Genomic DNA, 26,648 nt, shown 5'->3' with positions numbered 1-26,648 from the left:
CGGTTGCCTCCGGCTCCCCGCGGGCGGCGGCGGCGGCGGCTGCCGGAGCTGCGGACTCCCAGGGACGCCGGAGCCAGGACGCCCCGGTTGCCGTCGGAAAGAGCCGCCGGAGCCTCGCTGCGCCCTCGCACCGCTCGGCCCCCGCAAGCGAGCCCCAAGCAGCCCGGCCCGGCCCCCCGCCCGGCGTGGCTGATGGGCCGCAGAGTCCGCTGTCCCCGAGCCGGCTCGCTGCGGGCAAGGGCGGAAGGCGGCCGGCCGGTAGGTCCCGTCCCGCCCGACGGCGCCCCCGCTCTTTCCCCCCGGCCGCCCAGCCCGCCTCCCTCCCCTCCCTGCCTCCCTCCCTCCCTCCGGGGCGGCGGGGCCGGCGCAGGGCGGGGGTGGGCGAGGTGGGGCTTGGCGGCCGGGCGCCCCGCGTATATAAGGGCCCCTCCGGCTGGGGCGCCGGGAGAGCGAGCGAAGGAGGGAGGGAGGGAGGGAGCGCTATGCCGGGCGCAGGCAGGGCGGCCCGGGAGCGGCCAGCCCGAGGCACGGCGTGGCGGCCGGCCTGAGCGGCTCCATGGGCGAGGTGGGCGGCTTCCTGGGCTCCCTGGAGCTGCACGGCTTGTCGGCCTCCCTCGGGGCCGCGCCGCTGCCCGACCCGCCGGGCTTCCTGACGGAGCGGCTGGGCCAGATCGAGGGCCGGCTGCAGCGGGGCTCGCCCACCGACTTCGCCCACCTGAAGGGCATCCTGCGCCGGAGGCAGCTCTACTGCCGGATGGGCTTCCACCTGGAGCTCTTCCCCAACGGCACCGTGCGCGGCACCCGCCAGGACCACAGCCGCTTCGGTAAGCCCCACGGGGAGCCCGGACGCCGCCTCCCGCTCCGCTTGCCCGCGGGGAGTCCGCAGGGCGCCCGCCTCCGCCTCCGCCTCCCGGGCCGGCTGGGAGCGCCTGGAGCCGGCCGGCCTGAAGGCGCGGAGTCCGTCGAGGGGGCCCGGCGCGGCTTTCCGAGCCCCTTCCCGGCGTTGGCGGGGCGCGGCCTCCTCCTTCCCGAAAGGGAGGCAGGCCGGGAAGGGGCCGCTGCCCAGAAAGGGCGAGCCGAGGGCCGGAGAAGCGGCAGGTGCTTCGGGGACGGACGCCAAGCGGGGCGCTGCGCTTCTCTCTGCCGGGGCTTTTCGGGCTTGGCAGCCGCCCGCGCAAAGCGGCACGGAGGCGGCGGGGCTGCGGCTTCCTTGGCCGGCCGGCCCGTCCCTCCGTCCCCCGCAGCCCCTTCGCTGCATTGCTAGAAGCGCTTCGGGGGGAGGGGAGCCGTTGTCCCGGGGCTGCCGGAGGAGCGGGCGGGCCCGGCGAGCGCCGGCGGCAGCAGCAGCAGCTGTCCCAGGCCGCCCAGAGGCCGGGAGCGGAGGGGCCAGGCGGCTCTCGCCCCTGTTCTGCCCGGGCCGCTCGGTCCCATCGCCCCGCCTGACGGCTTCTGCTGCCTCCCTGCCTTGCACCGCCGCCGGTTTTCTGAGCGCTGCACGGCCGGTTCCAACCGAGGGGACGCACCGCTCCAAGGCCTCCCGGAAGAGCGTTTCTTCCCCCCCCCCCGGTTAGGAAGGCCCGTGTTCGGCGGCCTTATGGCCTGGTGAGGGCTTTGACCCGCTTCTTGACCCACACCAAGCAGTGGCAGAAGAGGAGACACCCCCCCCACCCCCCACCCCGAGAGGGCCCCAGTGGAAGCCGAAGGGCGACTAAAGGGAAGGCGCAGCTTCAGCTCCTGCCTCTTAGCCCAGGGCTCCTTTCCTTTCCTTGCTCCAGGGGGTCGTGGGGGGGGGAGGGGGGCATCGCTTTTGGCTGAGTGGGCTTCCCCTGAAGAAAAGGGGGTGAAAGAGGCCCTGCTGGCCCTTGGCTGGCTGGGCGCACAAACGGAGCCACACAGGCAGCTTTGAAGGAAGCTTTTGAGGGAAGGAGAAAAGGTTTCTGTCTGCAGCCCTAAACAGAGTTAGCTAGAAAAGCAGGGGGGAGGGCAGTGGCGTTAACCCCCCCCCCCCAGAACTAGGAGTTAGGGCCAAGATACCAGCTCCTGGCCCCACTTAAGTTGCTTTCCCTTCCCTTCGGTTCAAGGCAGCAGCTGTGCCCGTTTTCCGCAGACAGGCAGGGCCAAGGTGGGCCGTTAACTGAACTCCTCGCCTGATAAATTTTAGCATTCCACAAGTGTTTCAGCTGCTGGTATCGAGCTACGTACATGAGAACCGCTTCTGATTTTAAATATTATGAATATTATGAATTCCTGCTTCTTCCAAAGATAGTGTGATTTGTTGTAATCGGAGGAAGAGGTGCGGGATTCGGTTAAGGGCCACGGGGGCAGAAGGAACTTGGCAGAGCGGCCTCCTCTGCTTTCCCACCACCCTGAGTAGATCAAAGGAATAGTATTAATTGCAGAAAGGCTCCAGGTGTTCATCCCGGATTTTCTTGTAGGCCAAGCAGGGCAGACAAGACCACAAGAGAGAATTTCAGTGGATCTTAATTATACCTAAGATTAAGCTTGGTTTCAGATAAAACGATGCTCTTTGTAAAGAACAGAGACCCACATTTGGGGGTCAATGGGTGTGATTGGAACTTGGAGAGAATGTTATGGAGACGCTTACAAAATGGCAGCCCTCGGAATTGTGCCAGTCAAAAAGGCACCTTTGCCAGAAGACAAGGGGAAGATTGTCTCCCATATTAAATTGTCCAAGAAAACCTTTAGGATCCCTTTTGGGAATCAAATGAATGATTAGAAACGCGGCAATGCCTGAGCCAGATGTTTTACGCCAGGCTAACTTCCCTTTGACCCCAACCTGAAGGAGTTTTCATATTTTGATGTAATGGCAGACAAAACAATTCAAAGAAGATTGGCTAAATCCTTACCATCTGTCTTGCCTTGCCCGGATCCAGCCATCTGTTAAGAAAAGGAAGTAGGTCAGGTGTTAGCATAGGCAACGTGCCACCTGTTTCTCCACCAGGGATCTGGGAAGGGACCCTTCAGCCAGGAAAGCAGGCTTGGAGACACCCAGCCTGGCCTTCAGGCTTGGTTGCCACAGAGCTCTGGGTTCGGATTCTCTGTGGAGACCAACAGATGTGCTTGTAACTGAGTGGAAAAAAAGAGGAGGAGGAGGAGAAGAGGAAGAAGAAGGAGAAGGAGACATCGGGCTAGCAGGACAGAGTTGGAGAGGCTGAGTCTGTTCAGAACAAAACTTCCATTGTGGCTCCTCCTCTTTATTGATTAGACCTTTTCTCCTCGTGCTGAAGTCAGATTAGTCCTTAGCGCTGCATTGCAGGGCAGGTAGCTCTCCAGCCGGTTGGATTGAAGGATCAAGCAGCATCATGGTGGACCAAGAGGGGAAAACGCCGCCTGCCCTCTGGGGTATCAACCTTTGGCTGTCTGTGCATAAGGAGAAGGCATCTCAAGCCACCCCTGAGCAAGAGAGCGACCGGAATGAGGCGGCATTTGGCCTAGAAGCTGCCCCACAGATCAGCCTTTTTCTTTACGACTGGTGGACGGCAACTCCAAGAATTTCCCAGCCAGAATGGAATTCTAGGAGCTGAAATCCACAATTCTTAAAGCACACTAGCTGGGGAATTCTAGAAGCTCAAGTCCAGCGATTTTAAAGTTGCTGAAGTTGAGAAATGCTACTGTAGACAGTGGCTCTATAGAGCTGTATATGTGACTTTGATGTGTCTCTCAAGGTACAATTTATCACGGGATTTGGCACATGGACTCACCTGGACTTCACCTAGGCGCTGCTGGTGGCAGTATTTTCTAACCAAGCGATTATGTAGACTGGAAGAATTGGAAGGGACCTGGGACCCCAACCCCACCAATGCAGAAATCCACTGGCTGGGCCTCCCCAAGTCCTCCAATAAAGCACAGTCTATCCTTGTCCGTGGCATCTGTTCCATGTTTGAACAGCTTTCGTTTAGGAAAGCTCATGTGGAGCATTTGGAGGAAGTCAAGCCCTGGTTTCTGGTCCCGTCTCATGGAACAGCTCTGAACAATTCTGCCCTTTCGTCTCCCTCTCGGCCCTTCAGGTCCTTGAAGGAGGCCATCATGCCTCCCAATCTCTCAGTTCCTCTTCAGTTTTTCTTTTCCTCCTTCCAGGCCCATTTCATCTTGGTTACTCTCCTCTGGCGTACTCCAACATGCTAACGTTCTTCCTTGCAATGTCCAGAAATGCACGCAATGCTCTAGATACGATCTGACTAATGCTAACTTCCTCTCTATTGGAAGGGAAATGGTGGCCAAGCTGTTTTTCTGCCATGATTTTATTTATTTATATCTCATTTGTATTATAAATAACTCAAGGTGGTGAACATATCCAGCACACTTTCCACTTCCTGTTTTCCCCACAACCCCCACCCTGTGAGGTGAGTTGGGCAAAGAGTGACGGCCCAAGAGTGACACTCGGTCAGCTTTCATGGCCAAGGTGGGACTTGAACTCACCGTTTCTTGCTGGCTAGCCTAGGGCCTTAACCACTAGACCAAACTGGCTCTTATTGATTTTCTCTGATTGATTTTCCGGAGATATTCTTGGGAGGCATCTGCATATAGTTTGGAAACCATGGCCTTAGAGGTTATGGGGAAAAACGAGTCTTGCAGAATGCCTTTGCAATGACAAGATCCAAATGGCGGAAGGGTCCACCAACCGAGGCCAATTCTTAATCTGTTTTCCCAGCAGCTGGAAGCCCAGTGGAGGGATGTTCAGGGGAATACAGTATTTCTGTGTAGCCAGCCCTGAACGGATTTAACACCAGTTGCAACTGTTACAGAAGAGACTTGAATGTCTCCTCATTTTCAGGCAGCGTCATTCCAAGAGATTCGTTGCACTCAGATGAGTGTATTGCACCCTGCTGCCACTGCTTGTGCCATCAGGGATTGCCCCAAAGAAGAGGGAGTCAAGCTACTCTCCAAAGCACCTGAGGACAGGACAAGAAGCAATGGGTGGAAACTAATCAAGGAGAGAAGCAACTTAGAACTAAGGAGAAATTTCCTGACAGCGAGAACAATCAAGCAGTGGAACAACTTGCCTCCAGAAGTTGTGAATGCTCCAACACTGGAAGTTTTTAAGAAGATGTTGGATAACCATTTGTCTGAAGTGGGTAGAGTTTCCTGCCTAAGCAGGGGGTTGGACTAGAAGACCTCCAAGGTCCCTTCCAATTCTACTCTTCTCTTTTATTCTCTTCTGTTTCTATTTCTATTCTATTCTATCCTCTGATCTTGTCAGCAAGATAACATTATGTAGTTGATTGCAATCCAGGTGTAAATTTTGCTATTTTAAAACCGCTCCAGAACAGCTTGGGAACAAAATCTATTCATGGGGATCTATAGCAGGGACCTTCAGACTTGAGCTATCCAATCAACCCACTGTGTGACCCGTTAATATATCTTCTCATGTAATGCAAAAGAATGTTAAAATTACGTTGCTATAATGCATTTCAGACCATGTGAACACAAACTCATGTTGAGCCCTGAATGGTGGTCAGGGAACCCTTCGGTTCTTCTGAATGCTGCCAGCCTAAAGGAGGTCTGGGTGCTGTGGAGACTTCAAGTGAATCTATTGCCATGATGATCCTGCAGAGGTTTCCTTGAGAGGCAAACAGGGCAGCTAGCCTGAAAATTGGCCAGTGGGGAATAGAAGGAAGTGCCTGATAATGCTACTCCTCAAGTTACGACTGCAATGGAACCTGCCCATCACGATCGTAACTCGTGACAGTTATAAATCAGGTCACCCATGTGACTGACCAGATTTTATGATCTTTTTTGTGGTACTTGTTAAATGAACGCAGTGGCCATAAAGTCGCTGCAACAGTTGTAAAGTAAACACCACATTAAGTGAACCAGGGTTTGCTGTGGAGGCTAAAACATATGATGAATGGTTACAGGAACTGGACATGGCTAGTCTAGTGAAGAGAAGAACCAGGGGAGACATGATAGCAGTCTTCCAATATTTGAGGGACTGCCACAGAGAGGAGGGGGTCAAGCTGTTTTCCAAAGCACCTGAAGGCCAGACAAGGAATAATGGATGGAAAGTGACCAAGGAGAGATTCAACCTAGAAATGAGGAGGAACTTTCTGACAGTGAGAACAATCAACCAATGGAACAGCTTGCCTTCGGAGGTTGTGGGAGCTTCATCACTTGAAACTTTCAAGAAAAAATTGGACTGCCATTTATCAGAAATGGTGTAGGGTGTCCTGCTTGGACAGGGGGTTGGACTAGATGACCTACAAGGTCCCTTCCAACTCTGTTAACCTGTTAGTCTGTTAAACAGTGGCTTTTGGCAAAACTGTTGTAAAACATGGTCACATATCTGGGGGACACTACAAGTGGCTGTAGATGCAGCCCGGTTGCCAAAAGCCCGAGTGCAGTCACGTGACTGGGAGGGGGGTGGGTGACCATTAGAACTACTAGGTATCCCCAGGGAGGTCTGTTGTAATTTTGAACGGCGCTAAATGCCCTGTCATAAATCGAGGACTACCTGTATTTTTGCCTCTTGTCTCTATCAGATCAGTGACAGCCAAAGTTTTTCCCAACCTCTCCAAAAAGGGAGCCGTTGAACTTGAGTTCTGTGGCCAATGAATCCAGGGCCACTAAGCCACATTCCACTCTGGCCAGTCCCAGCTTCTGCAGTGGGAGATAACAGCTGGGAACATTGCAGCCATGAGTTGCCCGCTTTGAAAAGAGCCAAGGAAAATGTGCATTGCAGCCCTCTTTTATTTCATGATACTCGGCCATTTCAAAGTTGGGGGGCTTTTTAAAAGTCAACTTGCTACTCTTTTGAAGCAGTTTATCCTCCTAGGGATTTCCCTCCGCATGTTTTAAACAGAAAGTTTCTGTCGCTAGTTAATGTAGACCTTTTTGAGCATTTTTAAAAAACAATGCAGGACAGACTGATTGTGTTAGAAAACCAGGAGGAAGCTGTTCCCAAAGTTTAATGACTGACAGATCTTTGAAATGGGTGATAGTTGCTTGGACAGAATAAAGACTGAGAAGTTGCCCTCCTTAGATTTTCTTAGATTAAAAGAGTTGGAAGGGACCTTATAGGTCATCTAGTCCAACCCACTGATCCTCTTGTGGCCTTTCTTGTGGCCGTCCTTGCCCCATTGTTGGAGGGCAGAGTTGGCTCTCCTGGAGGAGGAAGTGCAGGGGAGATGCAGAAACCCAAGTGAAACTAAGGGAAGCTTGGTTGTCTCTGGGCAAGACCTCGCAGGGGACTTCAACCAGTGGAAGCGGAAGCTGGCCAGACGGTTGCTATCATTTATATGTCTCTGCATAGTAACAGTACAACACATAGACGTGCAATGATCCTGCAAGGTGGGCCAGGGGTAGGGCTCCATTCTGGGAGATAAAGGCTGAAGCTGAGATCACCTGGACAGTTGATGGCAGAAGTTAGTTTTGCGCAAGGAGGAGCGTTGGCCAAGACGAGTTCTTTTGTGACTGGGCACAGAGAATAAAAAACGGGCTGAAAGTCCCCTCCGCTGTGCCTTTCTCCTGGCAGACCTTCAAAGGCAGCGGGTGATTGAGGCGGCTGGGGGGGGGAGGTGTGCTTTGAAACACAAGAAGCCTTTTGGCAGAAGCAAATTTCTGGGAACATGTTTGGTGAAGCTGGGTGTGTGTGTGTTTGTGTATTCATGTTGCTAGTGCTGCCTTGCACTTCTCATCCATGCACAGAAAGGGGCTTGTGCCAGCCGTGGTCTTTATTTCCCAGACCTGAAAAGAAGGTGTCCTGCCTGAGAGCCCAATTTCTTGCTTGGGATGAGAATTTCTGAGTTTGCTGCAGCCGTGAGCCTCCGGGGTGGGTGGGTGGGGAGCTATGGGGCCGTGTGTTTGAGTTCCTCTTTTCTCCTGGAGCCCCTCTGCTGCTGGGAAGATCCCCTCCCCGCCCGATCCCTCCAGCGTTAGCATGCAGCCCCTGTGCACCTGTTTCCAAGCAGCTGTTGGGTGGGGGGTGGGTGTTGAAAGTTTAGCTTTGCAGATCTGAGTACAACATGCAGCTTGTTCAGAAGCCCCACAGCCAGGGCCTCCCCCTCCCGGCTCCTACGAGGAGGAGAGACAGGTGCAAGCGGCTGGCCGGCCGGCCGAAGTCGTCACCAAGCGATTGTCTTCGTGCCAGGACAATGACTGGCAGCTGTGGGGGAAGCTGAGAGAGAGAGAGAGAGAGAGACGGGGTTTCCAAGCCTGAGGAATTCCAGGAGCCAATCTGGAGAGGCTCCAAAGGAGAAGGAAAGAGCAAGGAGGGCTTGGGAAACAAACCCCACTTGGCCACCCAAACCATCACAAAGTGGATTCAAAGCAAGGGAACAAAAGCTTTAAAAGGCTCCTAAGCTGATTTTGATTTGGCCTAGGAATCGGCCTTTCCCTCCAGGATGTCTGCAGGGTGTGGTCAAAAAAGTCAAGATGGCAGCCATGATGGTGCTGTTGAAGCTCAACCTGTTTCTGATGTCCAGACAGGTGGAGAGCTTTGATCACACCATCACAGTCACCATCTGGACTTTTTTGACCAGACCCTGCAGAGACGTCTATTTCTTCTTTCCTCTAAAGCAGGGTGTCGAACTCAAGGCCCACCCCGGGGTGCTTAGATCTGGCCCATGGGGACACCCTCGAAAGAGTGAAGGACTTGTCTGCTGTGCCTCTGCCAGTGAAAACAGGCTCCCGAGAGTTGCAAGAGGCCATCCCAGCCAAAAAGGGAGCTTGGGAGCCCGTTTCCACTGGCAAAGCACTCAAGCCCCTGACACGAGTGACATCAAGCTGCCATGCCCACCCTGGCCACCCCCAACCTGGTCCCCCGAGATCAAACACAACCCTGATGCGGCCCTCAATGAAATCTAAAGCCTCTTGTGGGTGTGGCGTTCTCCCATTGGGGTCTGGAGTCTCAGTCACCAAGGTTGGCGATTAATGAGGCCGACTCCGATTTCTCTGTGGATTTGGACCTTCAGAACCTCCCCTAAAACTTGGAGCAGGTTACAATATAGGCTGAATGGGCCAAAGTTGCCCAGAATGATTTCAGAAAAAAATGGAGAAGAAATCGTATGTATGTGATGTGATGTAAAAATGCTCCCAGCAATTGAAGTGACAGATGGGTTCCTTCCCTCGGCACCATCCAATGAGGGTTTAGGGTGCTGCTCAGTCAGGTTTGATAGAAAATAGGGAACATTCAGATCTCCATTATTTGGACTCTGCAGTGTTTCCGTTTCAGAAGCCAAGGAGTGCTTCAGAGCATGAAGGAACTGAGGCCTCCCCATCCACAGCTCCTTAAAGCAGCTGCATCTTTTCCCAGGATCTCACCGTTGCACAACTTCTCCTACAGTCCCAGGATAGGATTTTGAAACTGCCTTTCTAGATGGGCTGCCTTTTGGACCAGGTGCAGTGGCCTTCGGAATCGGAGACAGGCAGTGGTGGGATTCAAATAATTTAACAGCCAGTTCTCTGCCCTAATGACCAGCTGGGGTAGGTGTGGCTTGGTGGTCATGTGATCATATGGGCGTGGCCAACTCAACGTCACTCACGTCGATGGGCGCTTTGCCTTAGCTGTTACAATGTAATAAGGGTTAACCAGAGAGACAGTTTCTGTAAGCAGGGCAATGAAGATTAGGCTAGAAACTATACCAGAATCAGTGGTGAAATCCAATTTTTTTTACTACCGGTTCTGTGGGTGTGGCTTGGTGGGCATGGCAGGGGAACGATACTGCACAATCCCCATTCCCTGCCCACTCCTGGGGCCAGCCAGAGGTGGTATTTGCCGGTTGCCCGAACTAAAAGTTTCTGCTACTGGTTCTAATCCAGAAACTGCTGGATTTCACCCCTGACCAGAATATTTCCTTCCTACCTTCCTTACAGGGTTAGCCCTGTAAAGTGAAAAAACAGAACAAAATAAGATTTCTTCCAACAACTGGTTGTCCGAACTGCTTAGAAAGTTAACAACCGGTTTTCCCGAATAGGTGCGAACTGGCTGAATCCCACCCCTGAAGACAGGTGCTATGTGGACATTTCCATGTGCTCCAAAGTTCTTTCGTGCCTTCGGAGGTGAAGTTCAGCTCTGCTTTCTAGGGTGACTACAAATAAACGCTTCGAGGCTTGTTGAAAGACAGGAGTTCCTTCCATGAAACAAGGCAACTCAGGTTATCAGAGCTGCTCCGTGACCGGAAGGGAATGGCAGGCATGGTTTAAAGTCCAAAGGGTGCTTTGGAATGAGGTTAGAATGATGGATTCCATACTTGCAGGGGGTTGGACGATCATTCACAAGGTCTCTTCCGGTCCTGATGTTCTGTGATTCTGTCACCTACCGAGGATACATTTAGCCTGATGACGTCCTTGTTTGCACAAAGATTCTTGGGATTGCATCATGAATTTGAAAGCCTTAGTGTGTATCTTTTGTACTATGTTGTATTAAGCCCTTTCCAAGTAGTACTCAAAAACCTTAGAGCTTGCAAAAGAAAGATGGTAATGTAATCTAATAATGGTCTGAAGAATGGCTGGACATCCTAGAAACTCTGCAAATAAAATCAATGCTTCCTCATTTTACTGTTTGAATAATTATCTCTTTTGCCAATTTTTCTGGAGTTGGTCTTTCGTGAGCTTCCGTTGATACAGTTAGATGCTTTTACAGTCCCATGTTCTTCAAGAAGAGGGCCGTGAAAATATTTACAGATCCCTCACATCCAGGACATAAACTGTTTCAACTCCTACCCTCAAAACGACGCTATAGAGCACTGCACAACAGAACAACTAGACACAAGAAGTTTTTTCCTGACGGCCATCACTCTGCTAAACAAATAATTCCCTCAACACTGTCAAACTATTTACTAAATCTGCACTACCATTAATCTTCTCATCGTTCCCATCACCAATCTCTTTCCACTTATGACTGTATGACTGTAACTTTGTTGCTGGCAGTCCTTATGATTTATATTGATATATTGACCATCATTTGTGTTGTGAATGTTGTACCTTGATGAACGTATCTTTTCTTTTATGTACACTGAGAGCATATGCACCAAGACAAATTCCTTGTATGTCCAATCACACTTGGCCAATAAAAAAATTCTATTCTATTCTATTCTATTCTATTCTATTCTATTCTATTCTATTCTATTCTATTCTATTCTATTCTTTATTGGCCCTTGACATGATGGTAAACTAATTACTTAACTCAAAAGTTTAGTAATGTCATTCTTACAAAGTGGGGGATTCTGGGTTGAGATTCTGTACCGTCTGTAAGGTCAGGGTATTTTCAGTGGTCTACAAACAGGACTGGAGGAAGAGGATAGTAGAGTGAACTGTAGATATTTCCTCCAGTGACAAGGTTCATGGTTCATCTTTGTGCTCTGCTGCTGAAAAGATACTTGGACAGAACTCTGGTTGTTATCAGAGAGCTCTGGGCAGGTCCGAAGTCATTGCAGTTCCTGACATTGATCGAAATCCAAGAAAACAAGGAGAGGGAGAGAAGCTCTGGGCTTTCAGAAGAGCATCATTTTGTGCTTGTTGGTGAAAGGATCCTCATCACACTTTGTTTACAGGAGCCCTATATATAAAATATTTGCAGATCCCTCGCATCCTGGACATAAACTGTTTCAACTCCTACCCTCAAAACGACGCTATAGAGCACTGCACACCAGAACAACTAGACACAAGAACAGTTTTTTCCCGAAGGCCATCACTCTGCTAAACAAATAATTCCCTCAACACTGTCAGACTATTTACTGAATCTGCACTACTATTAATCGTTTCATAGTTCCCATCACCAATCTCTTTCCACTTATGACTGTATGACTATAACTTGTTGCTGGCAATCCTTATGATTTATATTGATATATTGATCATCAATTGTGTTGTAAATGTTGTACCTTGATGAACGTATCTTTTCTTTTATGTACACTGAGAGCATATGCACCAAGACAAATTCCTTGTGTGTCCAATCACACTTGGCCAATAAAATTCTATTCTATTCTATTCTATTCTATAAAATACAGGCTATATACAGTGTACTTACAGATAAGCTGATAATTTTAGGTGCCAGTACACACACCCCAAATTTCATTCAGCTTACTGTGGAAGGGCTTATCACAGGTATATACGGTAATTGTTCTGTTTCCCTTCCCCCAATACTCCCAGCAAAGAGTCCGTCAGAGGCCTTCCTTTTTTTTTTCCCTTTTATTTACATAGATACATGTCCTGGCCACGTCTACCCACGGGCCTGCCAAGTTTCTGGAGATAACGAGGAAATTATAGATAAGGCCAGAATTACTCACGAATATATTCTTTCCTCCATTGAAATAGTTAGCTCGCGCCAATTCATTAGCTCGCGCCAACTCATTACTTTGTCCAAGACAAAAAACCAGGAAGTCCCGCCTCCTATTTATAGTCTCTGCAGATGTCACTGCATGACAATTATGACTTGGCTTTGTCCCAACTCTTCCGCTGCTGCGCACGCGATCAAATATTGGAAACGACCTTCAGCCAGCGGGAGTCTCGTGACCTTGCATCGCTCCAAAACTGTTCTTGGGGCGTTGCCAAATCAGAAGGAGGCTCCATGGAATCAGGCTGTGCCGGCCCTCCCCATCCCTTTGAGTGGGTGCCAGGGAGGAAAGGGCTCAAGAGAAGCAGGGCTGGCCAGGTCTTCTCCTCACTTTCTGAATCATCCGAGTCCAGGAGTCCGGGTCCAGGAACCTGGGTCACAACACTATCCTCACCGCAGGGCCCTTCCCCGGGCTGACGATCGGGATGCGGTCGGGCTGGGTTCTGCTCATGGAAGGCCTGCACCAGGTCAGGGGCATGAACGCCGGAGGCATCTACCCAGGAGAAATCAGTCCCGTATCCCTTCCACGCGATCAAATATTGGAAACGACCTTCAGCCAGCGGGAGTCTCGACGCTGTGGACTTCAGATTCCTCCGATCCGTCCTCGGCGACAGTGACGGGTGCTGTTGGGCACCGAAGGGGACTCGGTGTGGCCTCAGGAACCAGAAGGGACCGTGAAAACGGGTGGATCCGCATGGATCGTGGCAGGGTCAGTCGGTAGGCTACCGGGTTGATGACTGCCTCGACAGGGAACGGGCCGATGAATCGGTGGTCCAACTTTACCGGGCGGTCGGACGGGAGGTGTTTGGTGGAGAGCCACACCGGTCTCCAACTGCCAGCGGGGCGTTGCCCGTCGGGAGCGGTCGGCGGACCGCTTGTAATCCTCCTTGCCCGATTCAGCTGCTGACGTACCAACTGTTGGACCGCATGCAATTCCGTCAGGAAGGTCTGCGTTCGGGAACAGGAGAGTCCGTGGTGCCAGAGGAAGAGCCGGATGGTACCCCACATTGGCAAAGAACGGGTCATCTGAGTAGAGGTGTGCTGAGAGTTGTTAAAAGCAAACTCCGCCAGGGACAGGTAGTCGCCCAGTTGTCCTGTTGCTGGTTGTTGTAGCAACGGAGATACTGTTCCAGTATACCGATGACCTTCTCTGTACCCCCGTCGGTCTCCAGATGGTGCGATGACGACAGACATACCTGCACCTCCAACGCAGCCATCAAGCTCTTCCAGAAGCGGGCTGTGAACTGAACTCCATGGTCCGAAACCACCCTGTCCGGTAGACCATGGAGGCGGAAGATGTGCTGCAGAAAGAGACGGGCCGTTTTTGCGGCTGTGGGCAGTCCGCGGCATGGGATGAAGTGTGCCATCTTGGTGAGCATGTCCACCACCACCAGCACCGTGGTGAACCCAGAGGACGGCGGCAGGTCTGTCAGGAAGTCCATAGAGATCGCCCCCCAGGGTCTGTCGGGTGTCGGCAAGGGCTGGAGGAGCCCGGGAGGGGCCCCCGTGGCGGTCTTGGCTTGCCGGCACGGTACGCAGGATGTCACGTAGGCATGTATATCATGCCGCACTCGGGGCCACCAAAAGGTCCGTGTCACCAGGTGGAGGGTCTTGAAGAACCCAAAATGTCCTGCTGCAGGGTTGTCGTGGCACTGGGTCATGACGAGGGCTCGGAGTGGTCCTGTGGGCACATATAATCGCCCCCAAAACTTGAGTAAGTCCTCCTCCAAGGTCCAAGGAGACGTGGGGCCCACCTCCGCTCTCCTTTGCTGCGACCAGGCGTCCTGGCGCTGCGCCTCGCACCTGGGCCCGCAAGTCCACTGGCTCCGTGCTGCGGCCAAGGCTTCTGCCGCAGCACTGTCCGTGGAGGAAGGGGGTCCTTGGCGCAGAGGTACTCTGGCTTATGGGACAGGGCATCCGCCTCCGGTTGTGACCGCTGGGAATGTAGGTCACGCGGAAGTTGAACCGGCAAAACAACGACCACCGGATCTGCCGCTGGTTCAACTTCCGAGCTGTGGTGAGGTGCTCGAGATTCCGATGGTCCGCTCGACCTCCACCTGATGTCGGGCCCTCCAGATGGTGTCGCCAAGCCTCGAATGCAGCCTTGATAGCCAGCAACTCTTTTCCCAGATAGTGTAGTTGCGCCGGAAGGATTGAGTTTCCGGGAGTAGTAAGCGAGGAAAAAGTGTGCCACCATTCGCCGGAGCCTGTAGCAGCACCGCTCCCAGAGCCACATTGGACGCGTCCGTTTCCACCACAAAAGGCCAGAGCGGGTCGGGATGCCTCAGGACGGGTTCCGTGACGAAGGCTTTCTTGAGGGCTGTGAATGCTTCTTGCTGCGGGGGACCCCACCGGAACGCAACCTTCTTCCTGAGGAGCTGGGTAAGTGGAGCCGTCAGTGTGGCGAAGCCCGGGATGAAGGTCCGGTAGTAGTTGGCGAAGCCCAGCAGGCGCTGAACATCCTTCACCCGACAAGGGGCTTCCCAGCTACACAAAGCTTCTACTTTACATGGGTCCATGGCTATGCCCTCGGGCGAGATGATATGCCTGAGGAATTCTATGGAAGTCCGGAAGAAGACGCATTTCTCCAGCTTCGCATTGAGTTGTTGCTCCCGCAAGCGTTGCAGAACCAGACCGATGTGTCGAAGGTGGCTTTCCCTGGACCGGGAGTAAATCAGGATGTCGGTCAGGTAGATAACCACGAACCGATCCAACATGTCTCGGAACACGTTGTTCATGAAGTGCTGAAAAACGGCGGGAGCATTGGTCAACCCAAATGGCATGACAGTGTATTCGTAGTGTCCGTATCGGGTGCCGAATGCCATCTTCCATTCGTCTCCTTCTCGCATCCGCACCAGGTTGTAGGCCCCCCGGAGATCGAGCTTGGTGAAAATCGTGGCCTCCCGCAACCTTTCCAGTAGCTCCGGGATGAGCGGCAGGGGGTAGCGATTCCGCACCGTAATGGCGTTTAGCCGGCGGTAATCACAGCATAGGCGCAAGTCCCCTGTCTTCTTCTTCACAAAGAGGACCGGGGCCGAGAGAGGGGACTTTGAAGGCCGGATGAACCCTCGGGCCAGGTTTTTGTCCAGGAAGTCCCTGAGGGCGGCCAACTCGGGCTCCGACATGGAATACAGGCGTCCCACAGGCAGTGGTGCGTTGGGCAGAAGGTCCACGGGCAATCGAGGGCCGGCGCGGGTAGTCGGTCCGCCTCCTTCTCGCTGAACACGCCGGGCGAAGTCCGTCAGCTCAGGAGGCAAGGTGATGGCAGCGGTGGGGACGTTCTGGCCGGCACAGGTGTGGCGGATGTGATCGACGCACTGCAGACTCGGGAAAGAGATGGTGTTCCGCTACCAGGCCACCTGAGGATCGTGGGTCCAAGCCAGGCCATCCCAAGGACCAAGGAAAATGAAGGTCCGCCGTGACATAAAACTGGATCGCCTCATGGTCCCCAATAGCCAGGCGCAAAGGCTGGGTGGCAATTTAATGGGGCCGGACACCAGTTCTCGCCCATCAATTGTCTCTACCGCATCGGAGGGTCCACGGAACCACGGGACCGCAAACTGGGTCACAAAGGCCTGGTCCATAAAGTTTGTTGTGGCCCTGAGTCCACCAGCGCATGCGCCTGGAGCCCGTCCGACTGGTTCCCCAACCATATCCGTGTGTCCAGAATCAGATGCCGAGGGGCCCAGAGTCTACTTCCGCAACGTCCAGTGGGGCTTAGTACGTGCCCGACCTAGGGTTTCCCGAGGTCGGGCCTGCCCGCTTCGATTGGTCACGCTGTGATTCGGGACCGGCGTGCCCCACTTCGCTTTCTGGGGCAAGAAGCGCGAAGTGGCCGGGCTCCCCACAGTACAGGCACAATCCCCTTGGCGCCCGGTTCCGCCTCCTGGGCTGTTAGGCGAGGTCTGGCCGCTCCCAACTCCATGGGCTCTTCCGCAGCGGTTACAAAACGTGGGGCGACCCTGGGTGCTGGTGGTGCAGGAAGTGGGGTGCAGATGTCGACGGAGGGTCCCGGGGTGCGACGGGACGGTCGCCGTTGCAGACGGGCATCGAGGCGGAGACAAAGGCACCAAGTTGTCGAGGGTCCGCGGCGCCCACGCGGGCCAGCTCGTCTTGCAATTCCTCTGAGAGTCCCTCCTGAACGCTGGCCCACCAGCGCTGCATCATTCCAGTCAGAGTCCTGGCACAAAAGACGAAATTCGGCGATGTACTCCTGCAGGGGCGTTTCCTTGACGGAGTTCCTTAAGGCGCCTGGTTGCCGTCAGCATTCGAACGGGTCCTCATACATGGTGCGAGGTGCTGCCAAAACGCTGTTGGTCCGCCAGCAGGGGCTGTCCTGGAGCAAGAGGGCGTGGCCCATCGAGCAGCCGAGCCGGAAAGAAGGTTAATCACGAAGGCCACCTTAGCCCGGTCGCCTGGGAAATCCTCTGGCCTCATAGCCATGTAGAGCTGGCACTGTCCCAAGAAGGTCGGGAACATCTCAGGCTGCCCAGAAAACTTATCCGGTACGGTTATCGGGCACTTGCGACGAGGAGGAGGAGTGGGAGGATGGGGGGGGGCTGCAGGCACATTCCTGGCAGCAAGTTGGCCTGCCAAGTGAGCCACTTGCTGCTGGAGCTGTTGATTAGCTGCTTGTAGCTGCTCTAACTGCTGCTGTACCTGCTGCTGATCCATCTTTGGTGGAAGATGTTTTAGTCAGGTCTTGGACAAAATGTTCTGTTTCCCTTCCCCCAATACTCCCAGCAAAGAGTCCGTCAGAGGCCTTCCTTTTTTCCTTTTATTTACATAGATACATGTCCTGGCCACGCCTACCCACGGGCCTGCCAAGTTTCTGGAGATAACGAGGAAATTATAGCTAAGGCCAGAATTACTCACGAGTATATTCTTCCTCCATTGAAATAGTTAGCTCGCGCCAATTCATTAGCTCGCGCCAACTCATTACTTTGTCCAAGACAAAAAACCAGGAAGTCCCGCCTCCTATTTATAGTCTCTGCAGATGTCACTGCATGACAATTATGACTTGGCTTTGTCCCAACTCTTCCGCTGCTGCGCACGGCGATTACGTCTACGTGACCTTGCATCGCTCCAAAACTGTTCTTGGGGCGTTGCCAAATCAGAAGGAGGCTCCATGGAATCAGGCTGTGCCGGCCCCTCCCCATCCCTTTGAGTGGGTGCCAGGGAGGGAAAGGGCTCAAGAGAAGCAGGGCTGGCCAGGTCTTCTCCCTCACTTTCTGAATCATCCGAGTCCAGGAGTCCGGGTCCAGGAACCTGGGTCACAACAGTAATATCTTGTACATACAGTATCTACTGTATATCTGCAGATATGCCAAATCTCAATTTTTTTAATCAAAACATCCTGGAAAATGCAGGTTGGCACTTTTTTCATTTTGATTTAAAATTTGAGGGCCTGTTATCTAGGGATGGGCTTGTACAAGAATATATATGTTAGCCTGTTTCTTTCCCGGGTTTCATTTCTTCAAATGCTCAGCCTCCCCCTGGTTTTTGCCGAGTACTCAGACTGGTGCATGCCACGCATGGTGCAAATGTGATGGATCGTTTCTTGAATGTCAAGGAGTTGAATGTATTGGAGCCCTCTGTGATGTTTAACTTGTCACCTTCCTTCTTTGCATATGAAAGGTTTTCCAAATTTCATTTGGAAAACCTTTCATATGCAAAGAAGGAAGGTGACAAGTGTCCACACCCTTGAGGAGATAGTAGGGCTCAGTCTGTAAGATCTCCAAGGCGATACGGCTAGGAAAGTTCATTGCTCAAGAAGACTGAAGTTTTTTCTCTCTTTCTCATTCTTCAAGTAACTCTCTGGTTTTGTTTTGTTTTTCATCTTCTTAAAGGAATTTTGGAGTTTATAAGTTTGGCTGTAGGACTGGTTAGTATCCGTGGAGTGGATTCTGGCCTTTATCTTGGAATGAACGAGAGAGGGGAGCTGTATGGATCGGTAAGTATAATTATTACAACCTTCTGACTTCATCAGAATTTGATATTATTCAGAATGACCTTCCTTAAATGACCTTGATCTGTTGGGCATTTGGATGATTCTAAGCGATAGGACAGGTGGCACATTTATGGCCCTGGCAAGAGCCACGAGCTGCAGGAGAAAGATAATATATAGGAAAAACCAAGATTAAAATTGCAAAAAAGAATTCCAGACTAAATTGCAAAGGTCCAGAGCCACAGTGGAGATGATGTAAATCCTTTCGGCCTCACCTTGTATGACAGGCAGGACTTTGAGCTGCATCCTCACATGAAGGTACTATGGGAAGAAGGGTGTCCATTGAGGGAGCTTCCTAACTAAGAAGGATTTTCCACAAGGACCTTCAGTATACATTGGAGATTCGTGAGAGCATGAATGCCATCTCCAACTTTGTTGTTGTTAGTTGTGAAATTGTGTCCGACCCATCACGACCCCATGGACAACGTTCCTCCAGGCCTTCCTGTCCTCTGTCATCCTCTGGAGTCCATTGAAGCTCACACCTACTGCTTCAGTGACTCCATCCAGCCACCTCGTTTTCTGTCATCCCCTTCTTCTTTTGCCCTCAATCTTTCCCAGCATTAGGCTCTTCTCCAGTGGGTCCTTCCTTCTCATTAAGTGGCCAAAGGATTTGAGTTTCCTCTTCAGGATCTCGCCTTCTAAAGAGCAGTAAGGGTTGATCTCCTATAGGACTGACTGGTTTGATCGCCTTGCCATCCAAGGGACTCGCAGGAGTCTTCTCCAGCACCAGAGTTCAAAGGCCTCGATTCTTTGGCGCTCAGCCTTTCTTATGGTCCAACCTTCACAGCCATCCATTGCAACTGGGAATGCCATAGCCTTGACTATACGCACTTTTGTTGGTAGGGTGATGTCTCTGCTTTTTAGTACGCTGTCTAGATTTGCCTTAGCTTTCCTCCCCAGGGGCAAGCGACTTTTAATTTGTTGGCTATAGTCCCCATCTGCGGTGATCTTGTAGCCTGGGAAAATAAAATCTGTCACTACTTCCATTTCTTTCCCATCTATTTGCCAGGAATTGAGAGGGCCAGATGCCATGATCTTAGTTTTCTTAATGTTGAGTTTCAAGCCAACTTTTGCACTCTCCTCCTTCATCCACATCAAGTGGCTCTTTAGTTCCTTTTCATTCTCTGCCATTAGAGTGGTATTATCTGCATATCAGAGGTTGTTGATATTTCTCCCGGCAATCTTAATTCCAGTTTTTGATTCATCCAGCCCCGCCTTTCTCATGATGTGCTCTGCATATAAGTTAAATAGGCAGGTCGACAGTTTACAGCCTTACTGAACTCCTTTCTCAATTTTGAACCAATCAGTGGTTCTGTGTCCAGTTCTCACTATTGCTTCTTGACCCACATATAGGTTTCTCAAGAGACAAATAAGATGGTCTGGTACTCTCATCTCTTTGAGAATTTGCCACAATTTGTTACGATCCACAATCAAAGGCTTTAGCATAGTCAATGAAGCAAAAGTATGTTTTCTGGAACTCCCTAGCTTTCTCCATGATCCAGCTTATGTTGGCAATCTGATCTCTAGTTCCTCTGCCTCTTCGAAATCCTGCCTGTACTTCTGGTAGTTCTCGATCCACATATTGCTGGAGCCTAGCTTGTAGGATTTTGAGCATAACTTTGCTAACATGTGAAATGAGTGCAATGGTGCGATAGTTTGAACATTCTTTGGCATTGCCCTTCTTTGGAATTGGAATGTAAACTGACTTTTTCCAATCCTGTGGCCACTGTTGAGTTTTCCAAATTTGCTGGCAAATTGGGTGTAGCACTTTTACTGTATCATCTTTTAAGATTTTGAATAGCTCAGCTGAAATACAGTCACCTCCACTAGTTTTATTGTTGCTCAGATTTCCTAAGGCCCATTTGACTTCACTTTCTAGGATGTCTGGCTCGAGGTCAGTGGCCACCCCATCATGATTATCAGGGATGTTAAGCTCATTCTTGTATAGTTCTTTTGTGTAATTTTGCCACCTCTTCTTAATCTCTTCTGCCTCTATTAGGTCCCTGCCATTTTGGTTCTTTATCATGCCCATCTTTGCGTGAAATGTTCCCTTCATATCTCCAATTTTCTTGAAGAAATCTCTGGTCCTTCCTATTCTATTGTTTTCTTCAATTTCTTTGCACTATTCACTTAAGAAGGCATTCTTATCTCTTCTAGCTATCTCTAGAATTCTACATTCAATTGGGTGTCTCTTTCTCTTTCTCCCTTGCCTTTCGCTTTCCTTTTTTCCTCAGCTATTTTTCCCCAGTTATTTGCAAAGCTTCCTCTGACAGCCATTTTGCTTTCTTGTATTTCTTTGGGATGGTTTTGGATCTTCAACATATCTCTAGCAAAAATATACATCTGAATTTCAGAGGAATGCAGACAGTATTTGGACCTGCATAGAACATTCACTGAATTAAGTGGGAATTAAATTGGCTGTAAATAAATTCAGACAAATTAGAATGATTTATTGCTGTATTTTCAAGTCTTAACAGAGTGAAATATGGAATAGTCATCAGACACAGAGACACGTATCCAGCTAATACTGTTAACTATGTTAAATGTCTGTCTGAAGTTACACCACCAGTAAATTCACAAATAGTATAAGGGCTAAATCACAAAACTAGTTTACCCAAAAATTCTAATAAGAGGGAACTCTCTTTGAGTAGCCAACCACCCTCATAAACGGTGGGGCAGGAAGGGTCATGTAACTTCAAAACAAGAGAGGAGGGTGCCCATCTCTGTTAACAACCCAAAGTCTGCAGACATTTAGCCCTTTGAATGTGAGCAGATATCTCCCATGCCTGCCTCCTGCTCCTTCTAGAGTATCTTTTGGCAGGAGAGATTAACAGGATACCAAGTTGGAGGTGGGATCCTCAGTCCTGCCCTCACCATAGGCTTTCCCAGTGCAGAAAGCTGCCTTTCCTCCTGGTTGCCCCAACAAGTGACCCCTTTGAGTTGGTTTCTCCAGATGAGCTTTCCTGCTGATCTGTCCAGCTCTCTTCCATGTGAAGTTAAGTAACGTGAATTCTATTTCCTTGATGGAGGGTATATCCACCCTCCCATTTTGTTGGTGCCTTGTGGTCCTAGGAACTCCACTCCTGACCTAGCCAAGAAGGGTATTACTGAGCAGCCAATTCCAAGGTTCCTCTGGAGCTTCCATCTCTTCTGGCCCAAGGAGGAATTTGACCTCCACCCATTCATCAGAGACCATGGCTGCTCTAGAAGGCCAGGTGGAGTACTGAGGTCTGAGTGTTGGCTTTGAGTTGCTCGCTTCTTCCTGTGCCCTGCTCTGATGTCCCATGTTTTAGTGGGACCCTGAATTGGCAAACGGCGGAGGATACATCCTATGGTTTACTCTAAGAGCAGAACTAGGACATGAGGTTCACATTCAACCTGCAGCACCAACTTTACACTTTAATCATGTAACAAGTGCCTGTTTATATCGTAAGATTCTGAAGGCAAATGACCCCACATCCCACCCTCTTGTTTTTGGGGGTGCTGAAGAACAAAAGGAAAATCAGTCCACCCAGGGCAAAAGCCAGGATCTGTTCAGGGGAGCCAGGATATTTTGGTCAATGTCCAATATAAAACAGGTTGGAATAGAATATAAACAATCACACAGATATAATGTAAATAAAACATAATATCAAACACAATATCTTTAAAATAAAGCTAATACTAAATAATCAAAATTGAATAATGTGAGTGCAAGGGCTCAGTTTCAATACTTTCACAAGCAGCTAAGCAGTTGTTCCTTTGGGACTTGGTGGACCTGTAATAGTGTTTAAAAACAACCATTTCTTACAGTTAAATATTCACACAGCGTAACTTGCTCCTTGGTCAAACAATTCTTGTTTCTTTGACCCTGCCTCTGGATCATTCTAGTGCAACTTGAAAAATAGACAACTTGCTTTTAAAATTTCCGTAATGGGAGGGCAGCCCCCAAAGAGGGGCAACGAAGCGACTTCATCATCTCCAAGAGAGGCATATTGTTGCCATTGGTCAGGGTGTCGAACCAAGGAAGATGCCGGCTTCTAAGCCGAACCATTAGATCACAGAAGCAGGGATCACACATCATGATAAGCCAAGGGATTTCTAACCACAACTTGCTGAGTAAGCCACATTGGGCTGGGTTTACACAACATGGAAAGCCAGAAGTTTAGAAACCATAGGAGTTGTGTTGACCTTTGTGCCATGTAGGGTTTATTGTCGGCTTCCGTTCCTTTAGGATGAAACATACAAATTGGCCTTGGGATGGGCTAATTTTTTGCACAGAACTGCAATAATACAACAATAATCAGCTCTAAGAGAAAGAGAAGATGTAATCGTCCATCTTGATCCTCTAAGAAGGAAGTCAAGATAGAAATCACTCAGTTATTAGCCATCCTTGGGTTGAGTCGGGGGGGGGGTTCCCTTCCTCTGTCAGGGTCGTTTTTTCATGTCTCTCTTGTTTCCTTCCCACCTGCTGCTCACACAGAAGAAGCTCACACGGGAGTGTGTTTTCCGCGAGCAATTTGAAGAAAACTGGTATAACACCTACGCCTCGACCCTCTACAAGCATACGGACTCTGAGCGACAATATTACGTTGCGTTGAACAAAGATGGATCTCCCCGAGAAGGATTCAGGACTAAGAGACATCAAAAATTCACTCATTTTTTACCCAGGCCGGTAGATCCTGCTAAGATACCTGCTGTGTACAGAGACCTTCTGCGCTACAGGTGATACTCCCTGCAGCTTGAGAACAAATATGAAGGCACATGATTGTGTAACATAATATACATGTACACGGCTGGGTTTCCAAAGTTTTTGCTGGAGCGCTATAAGCCTTTGCATTTCATCCCTTCTGCAAGCCTAGTTAGCCCATAGAGAAGCCCTTGGCTTTCAAGGAAGGGTGTAATCAGGATGGATTTAGTATCCGGGGAACGTGACAGGATGGGGCAGAGGCTGGAACCCTACATAGGATCGCTTTCTAATTACATGTACAATGTGGTGGGCTAGGAAGAGGAAGTAGATCACGCTGAGCAGAAGAGATGATGTTCGACAACCACCAGCAACAAGCCATGGAACCAGGCACAGAAGAATTCAGAAATAATTTGCATTCCGCTCAAAAGCTTGCTTGCTAAACTGGCCCTTTGCAACTTGGCAGATGTTGGTGATCTGAAATCTGAGAACTCGTGGACTTGCATGGTAGTAAAGTGGAGAATCCAACCCTATGGGATGTTTAGCCCCTCAGGAAGGCCTGTGTGAATGTGGCTTTGTATGTGCAAGCACACACTTCGACCTGCTTGTGTTTCCTTCCGTTGGAGTCCGATAGTAGAAAGCAGGAGGTGAGGTCAAAGAACGAGCATTTTGAAGATGTAAACACAATACTGTTCATAAGGACAAATCTATTTATAAAATGTATATTGTATTTATTTTATATATTTATTTATTTCATATATATATATATATAAATATATATATTATTTTTAAAATGAGAGAGATTATGGCCCAACTTTCTTCAGAAAGAATAAAGTCCTACTGATATAGGCAAAAGAGAGGGGGGGACTTTAAAGAGCTTTATTAGCAATAAAATGTCTTTATATATTGCAGGTGGCTTATTAATTTTTTGTAATCATATTGATTCATAATTTAAGATTTAAAACCATGAATGTGGCACCGATCTACAATTACAGAGAACATCCTACGGTAAGTGATGGAGAGAGTCAGAGATACACTTGGTGGGTACTTCTGCAGTGGTTGGATTGTCTGCCAAACTAGCCCCATTCAGTTACTATCTTACACCCAAAGAGGTGAGTTTAGAATTGTAGCCAGAATTGAATTAAATTTGTGGCAACTCCATTCCCCTCATATAGGAAATCTGTTTTTGAGCTGCTTAGAATTTGCCCCTCTAAGAAAAAAAAAGTCTTGGTTTTCTCCAGGTTAAAAATTTGGTCATTTTCACAACTGGAGAACATGAGGGGGAACCAGAGCTTCCCCGTGTGGTATTGGATTACAGTTCCCAGCATGCTAAACTGGTGAGGCTGCTGGGATTCTGGAGGGCAACCAGTTCCTGGAACCCTGCCCTGAAAGATGGCAATCATCCAATCACAAGCTAGTGTGACATTTTCTATTAAGAATTTTTCCTCATATAACATTTCTACTGCAGTTGCCAAACAGGCCCAACTTTTTTCCAAAATGAAGAATTGAGAAAAGCCATAGATAAGTGTTGGGATTCAACTCTCCCAGCGTCCTTCTTGCTACCAGTCTTAGACAGACAAGGACATAAGGCGAACTAGGAATTTCTCCATAATTGCAAGATTGGCGCCTGGGCCTCTTTCTGCTCAGGATGCCTCTTCCATCCTGATGTTTTCCGCCAGCCACCGTGAGGGTGAACTTAGTGCTCTTTGATGGTACTGGGTGATACTGGTGGTGCTATCCTAGGCTGCCCTCAGCTGGGTTTGGATGCTAAGTAGGATGCGACTCGTTTGGCATGGATTGGGAGGCCCTCGAGGGCAGTGTTTTTTTAAGCTTGGCAACTTTAAGACGTTCATTCCCAGAACTCAGTTTGGGAGTTGAAGTCCTCACCTCTTAATGATGCCAAGACTGAAAAATTCTGCTCTAGGGAAACACGGCTGTAGGCTAGACTAAGAAGGCAAAAACAAACCAGGCAAACTGCCATTGTACCATTGCCAAGAAAACAATATAACCATGCCAGGAAAGATTTGTATAATCATTTTTAGAAGAGTTTTAGATTTCAATCGGTTTCCATTTGGTTCCTTCTCTGGGCCTCGGGCACGTAACTATTTTCTGACCAAATTATTATTCCCTACTTATTGTTTGTACCAGAATTAAGTGGTTCAAATGTTGTATCCCAACTGACCCTGTGATCCTCGCTTTTTTGACCGAGAGTCATTCAGATGTATTACGTTCTCTTTGCAACATCATAGCCTTCAATCATACTTACTGGAAGAAATAGGGGATTGAAATCTCACACATCTGGAAAATGCCAATTAAGAAAAGGACTGTTTTAATCTCTTCTTGAATACAATCTAGAATTCTCCTTGTTTTCCGCTTTGATGATATCCCTAAAACGGGCTGTGGAAATTCTGGAGTCAAGATGAAATAATGTTTTTTCATTGCCTAAAACATTTTCTAGTGTCCTGTAAATAATTCACTACATATGTGTTTATTTTTTTACCTTTAAACTTCCACTTACTCCTCTCGGGGGGGAAATCTGCAGAGAAACACACCCAACTTTATAAATGCTGAATTAAAGGTTTCAGTTGAGGTTTGGCCAGCCCTGCTGCATTTTGACAATAATAGCCTTATGTAAAGAGCATGCCCTAAATTGTTTTGATCCTTTGTCATAATATGGATGCTCCCAGTAGACCTCCGACCATGATCTTTAATATATGAACCATGCCATTTCTCATCACTTTGAGATAAGAAACACCCCACACCAGGGAGTGAAATCTACTTACCTACCTTACCAGTTTGGACGTGCAAATGCCACGTGTGCATTCACTTTGCCCACACACATGTCACATGCCCGTGCAGACCTGCGCATGTGCAAAACATGTGCAGAAGGTAAAAAACACATTGCTTCCTGGTTAAAACCAGGAAGTAATGGCACTCAGGTGGGTGGGCGGAGTTTTGCTCCACCATCGCTACCGGATCGCTGAACTACTGGCCACGATAGCTACCGGATTGCACGATCCGGTCTGATCCAGGAGCATTTCACCCCTGCCCCACACCATAGTGGAGGATCTAAAATAGACCAGACAAAATCTCACACTGTACAAAAAGACTTTGGCGTTGCAGCTCTGGAGGTAATTGACAAGTTCTTATGCAGCAGACAGAAGGATTCCAGCTGGAACTCCCTGCCCTAAATTGACCTCCAAATTCCTTTTTAATCATGTTTTAGACCTTTGTTAAATCACAAAACTATTTCACATAAATGCAATTCCCATACACAGCAAATGCAACAAGCAACTTGCTTGAAAATCTAAAGTGGATTTATGGCAATTTTTAAATTTTTAAATTGATAGCAAGTGAACAGCTTTTGTTCAACTACACATCAGAAATATCCCTCACTTATTTTTTATGCCTTGATTCTAATTTGATTAGGACACATAAATGTAGTATTGCAATATCCAATTAAACACTCAATAAAATTCAACTACTGTAAGACAAAGCCATCCTTTTTTCAATCAGATAGTCATACTTCATTGTTGTATTATGGTTCTGGTCATAAGCTGCTGGTTCATGAAATGTTCAAGAATACTTGTTTCATGAAAGAAAACAAGGAACTTCTGAGAACAAACGCAGGTAACCTATCTCAAAAGTAAATAAAGCATTTCTGCCTACTAAGTTGGAATTTAATT

At 49.4% G+C, this 26,648-nt stretch overlaps 1 protein-coding gene across 2 annotated transcripts; it reads left to right on the top strand.

The window, feature by feature from the left end:
* The first annotated feature begins 449 nt into the window (after positions 1–449).
* FGF16 (fibroblast growth factor 16) lies at positions 450–23,871 on the top strand. 2 transcript variants are annotated; one of them, XM_058197032.1, is made up of 3 exons: positions 450–824; positions 18,139–18,242; positions 22,762–23,871. In XM_058197032.1, the coding sequence occupies exons 1-3, from the start codon at positions 557–559 to the stop codon at positions 23,002–23,004; spliced, it is 615 nt and encodes a 204-aa protein (XP_058053015.1). In that variant the 5' UTR covers positions 450–556; the 3' UTR covers positions 23,005–23,871. The 2 variants fall into 2 exon arrangements, with proteins under 2 accessions (XP_058053015.1, XP_058053014.1); XM_058197031.1 differs by having other exon boundaries at positions 456–824; positions 22,759–23,871.
* The last annotated feature ends 2,777 nt before the right edge of the window (positions 23,872–26,648 follow it).

Source organism: Ahaetulla prasina, chromosome 11 (genome assembly GCF_028640845.1).
Source record: "Ahaetulla prasina isolate Xishuangbanna chromosome 11, ASM2864084v1, whole genome shotgun sequence".
In the NCBI taxonomy this organism is placed as follows: Eukaryota; Metazoa; Chordata; class Lepidosauria; order Squamata; family Colubridae; genus Ahaetulla; species Ahaetulla prasina.
The sequence above is the reverse complement of the archived record's forward strand: the minus strand, read 5'-3'. Positions and strand labels throughout refer to the sequence as shown.

What these genes read in the sequence shown, in the direction of transcription:
- FGF16 (XM_058197031.1), top strand. Translation starts at nt 557, where the DNA reads ATGGGCGAGGTGGGCGGCTTCCTGGGCTCCCTGGAGCTGCACGGCTTG. An exon ending in CCAGGACCACAGCCGCTTCG is followed by an intron (nt 825 to 18,138) that starts GTAAGCCCCACG and finishes ATCTTCTTAAAG; the next exon opens with GAATTTTGGAGTTTATAAGT. An exon ending in GAGGGGAGCTGTATGGATCG is followed by an intron (nt 18,243 to 22,758) that starts GTAAGTATAATT and finishes CTGCTCACACAG; the next exon opens with AAGAAGCTCACACGGGAGTG.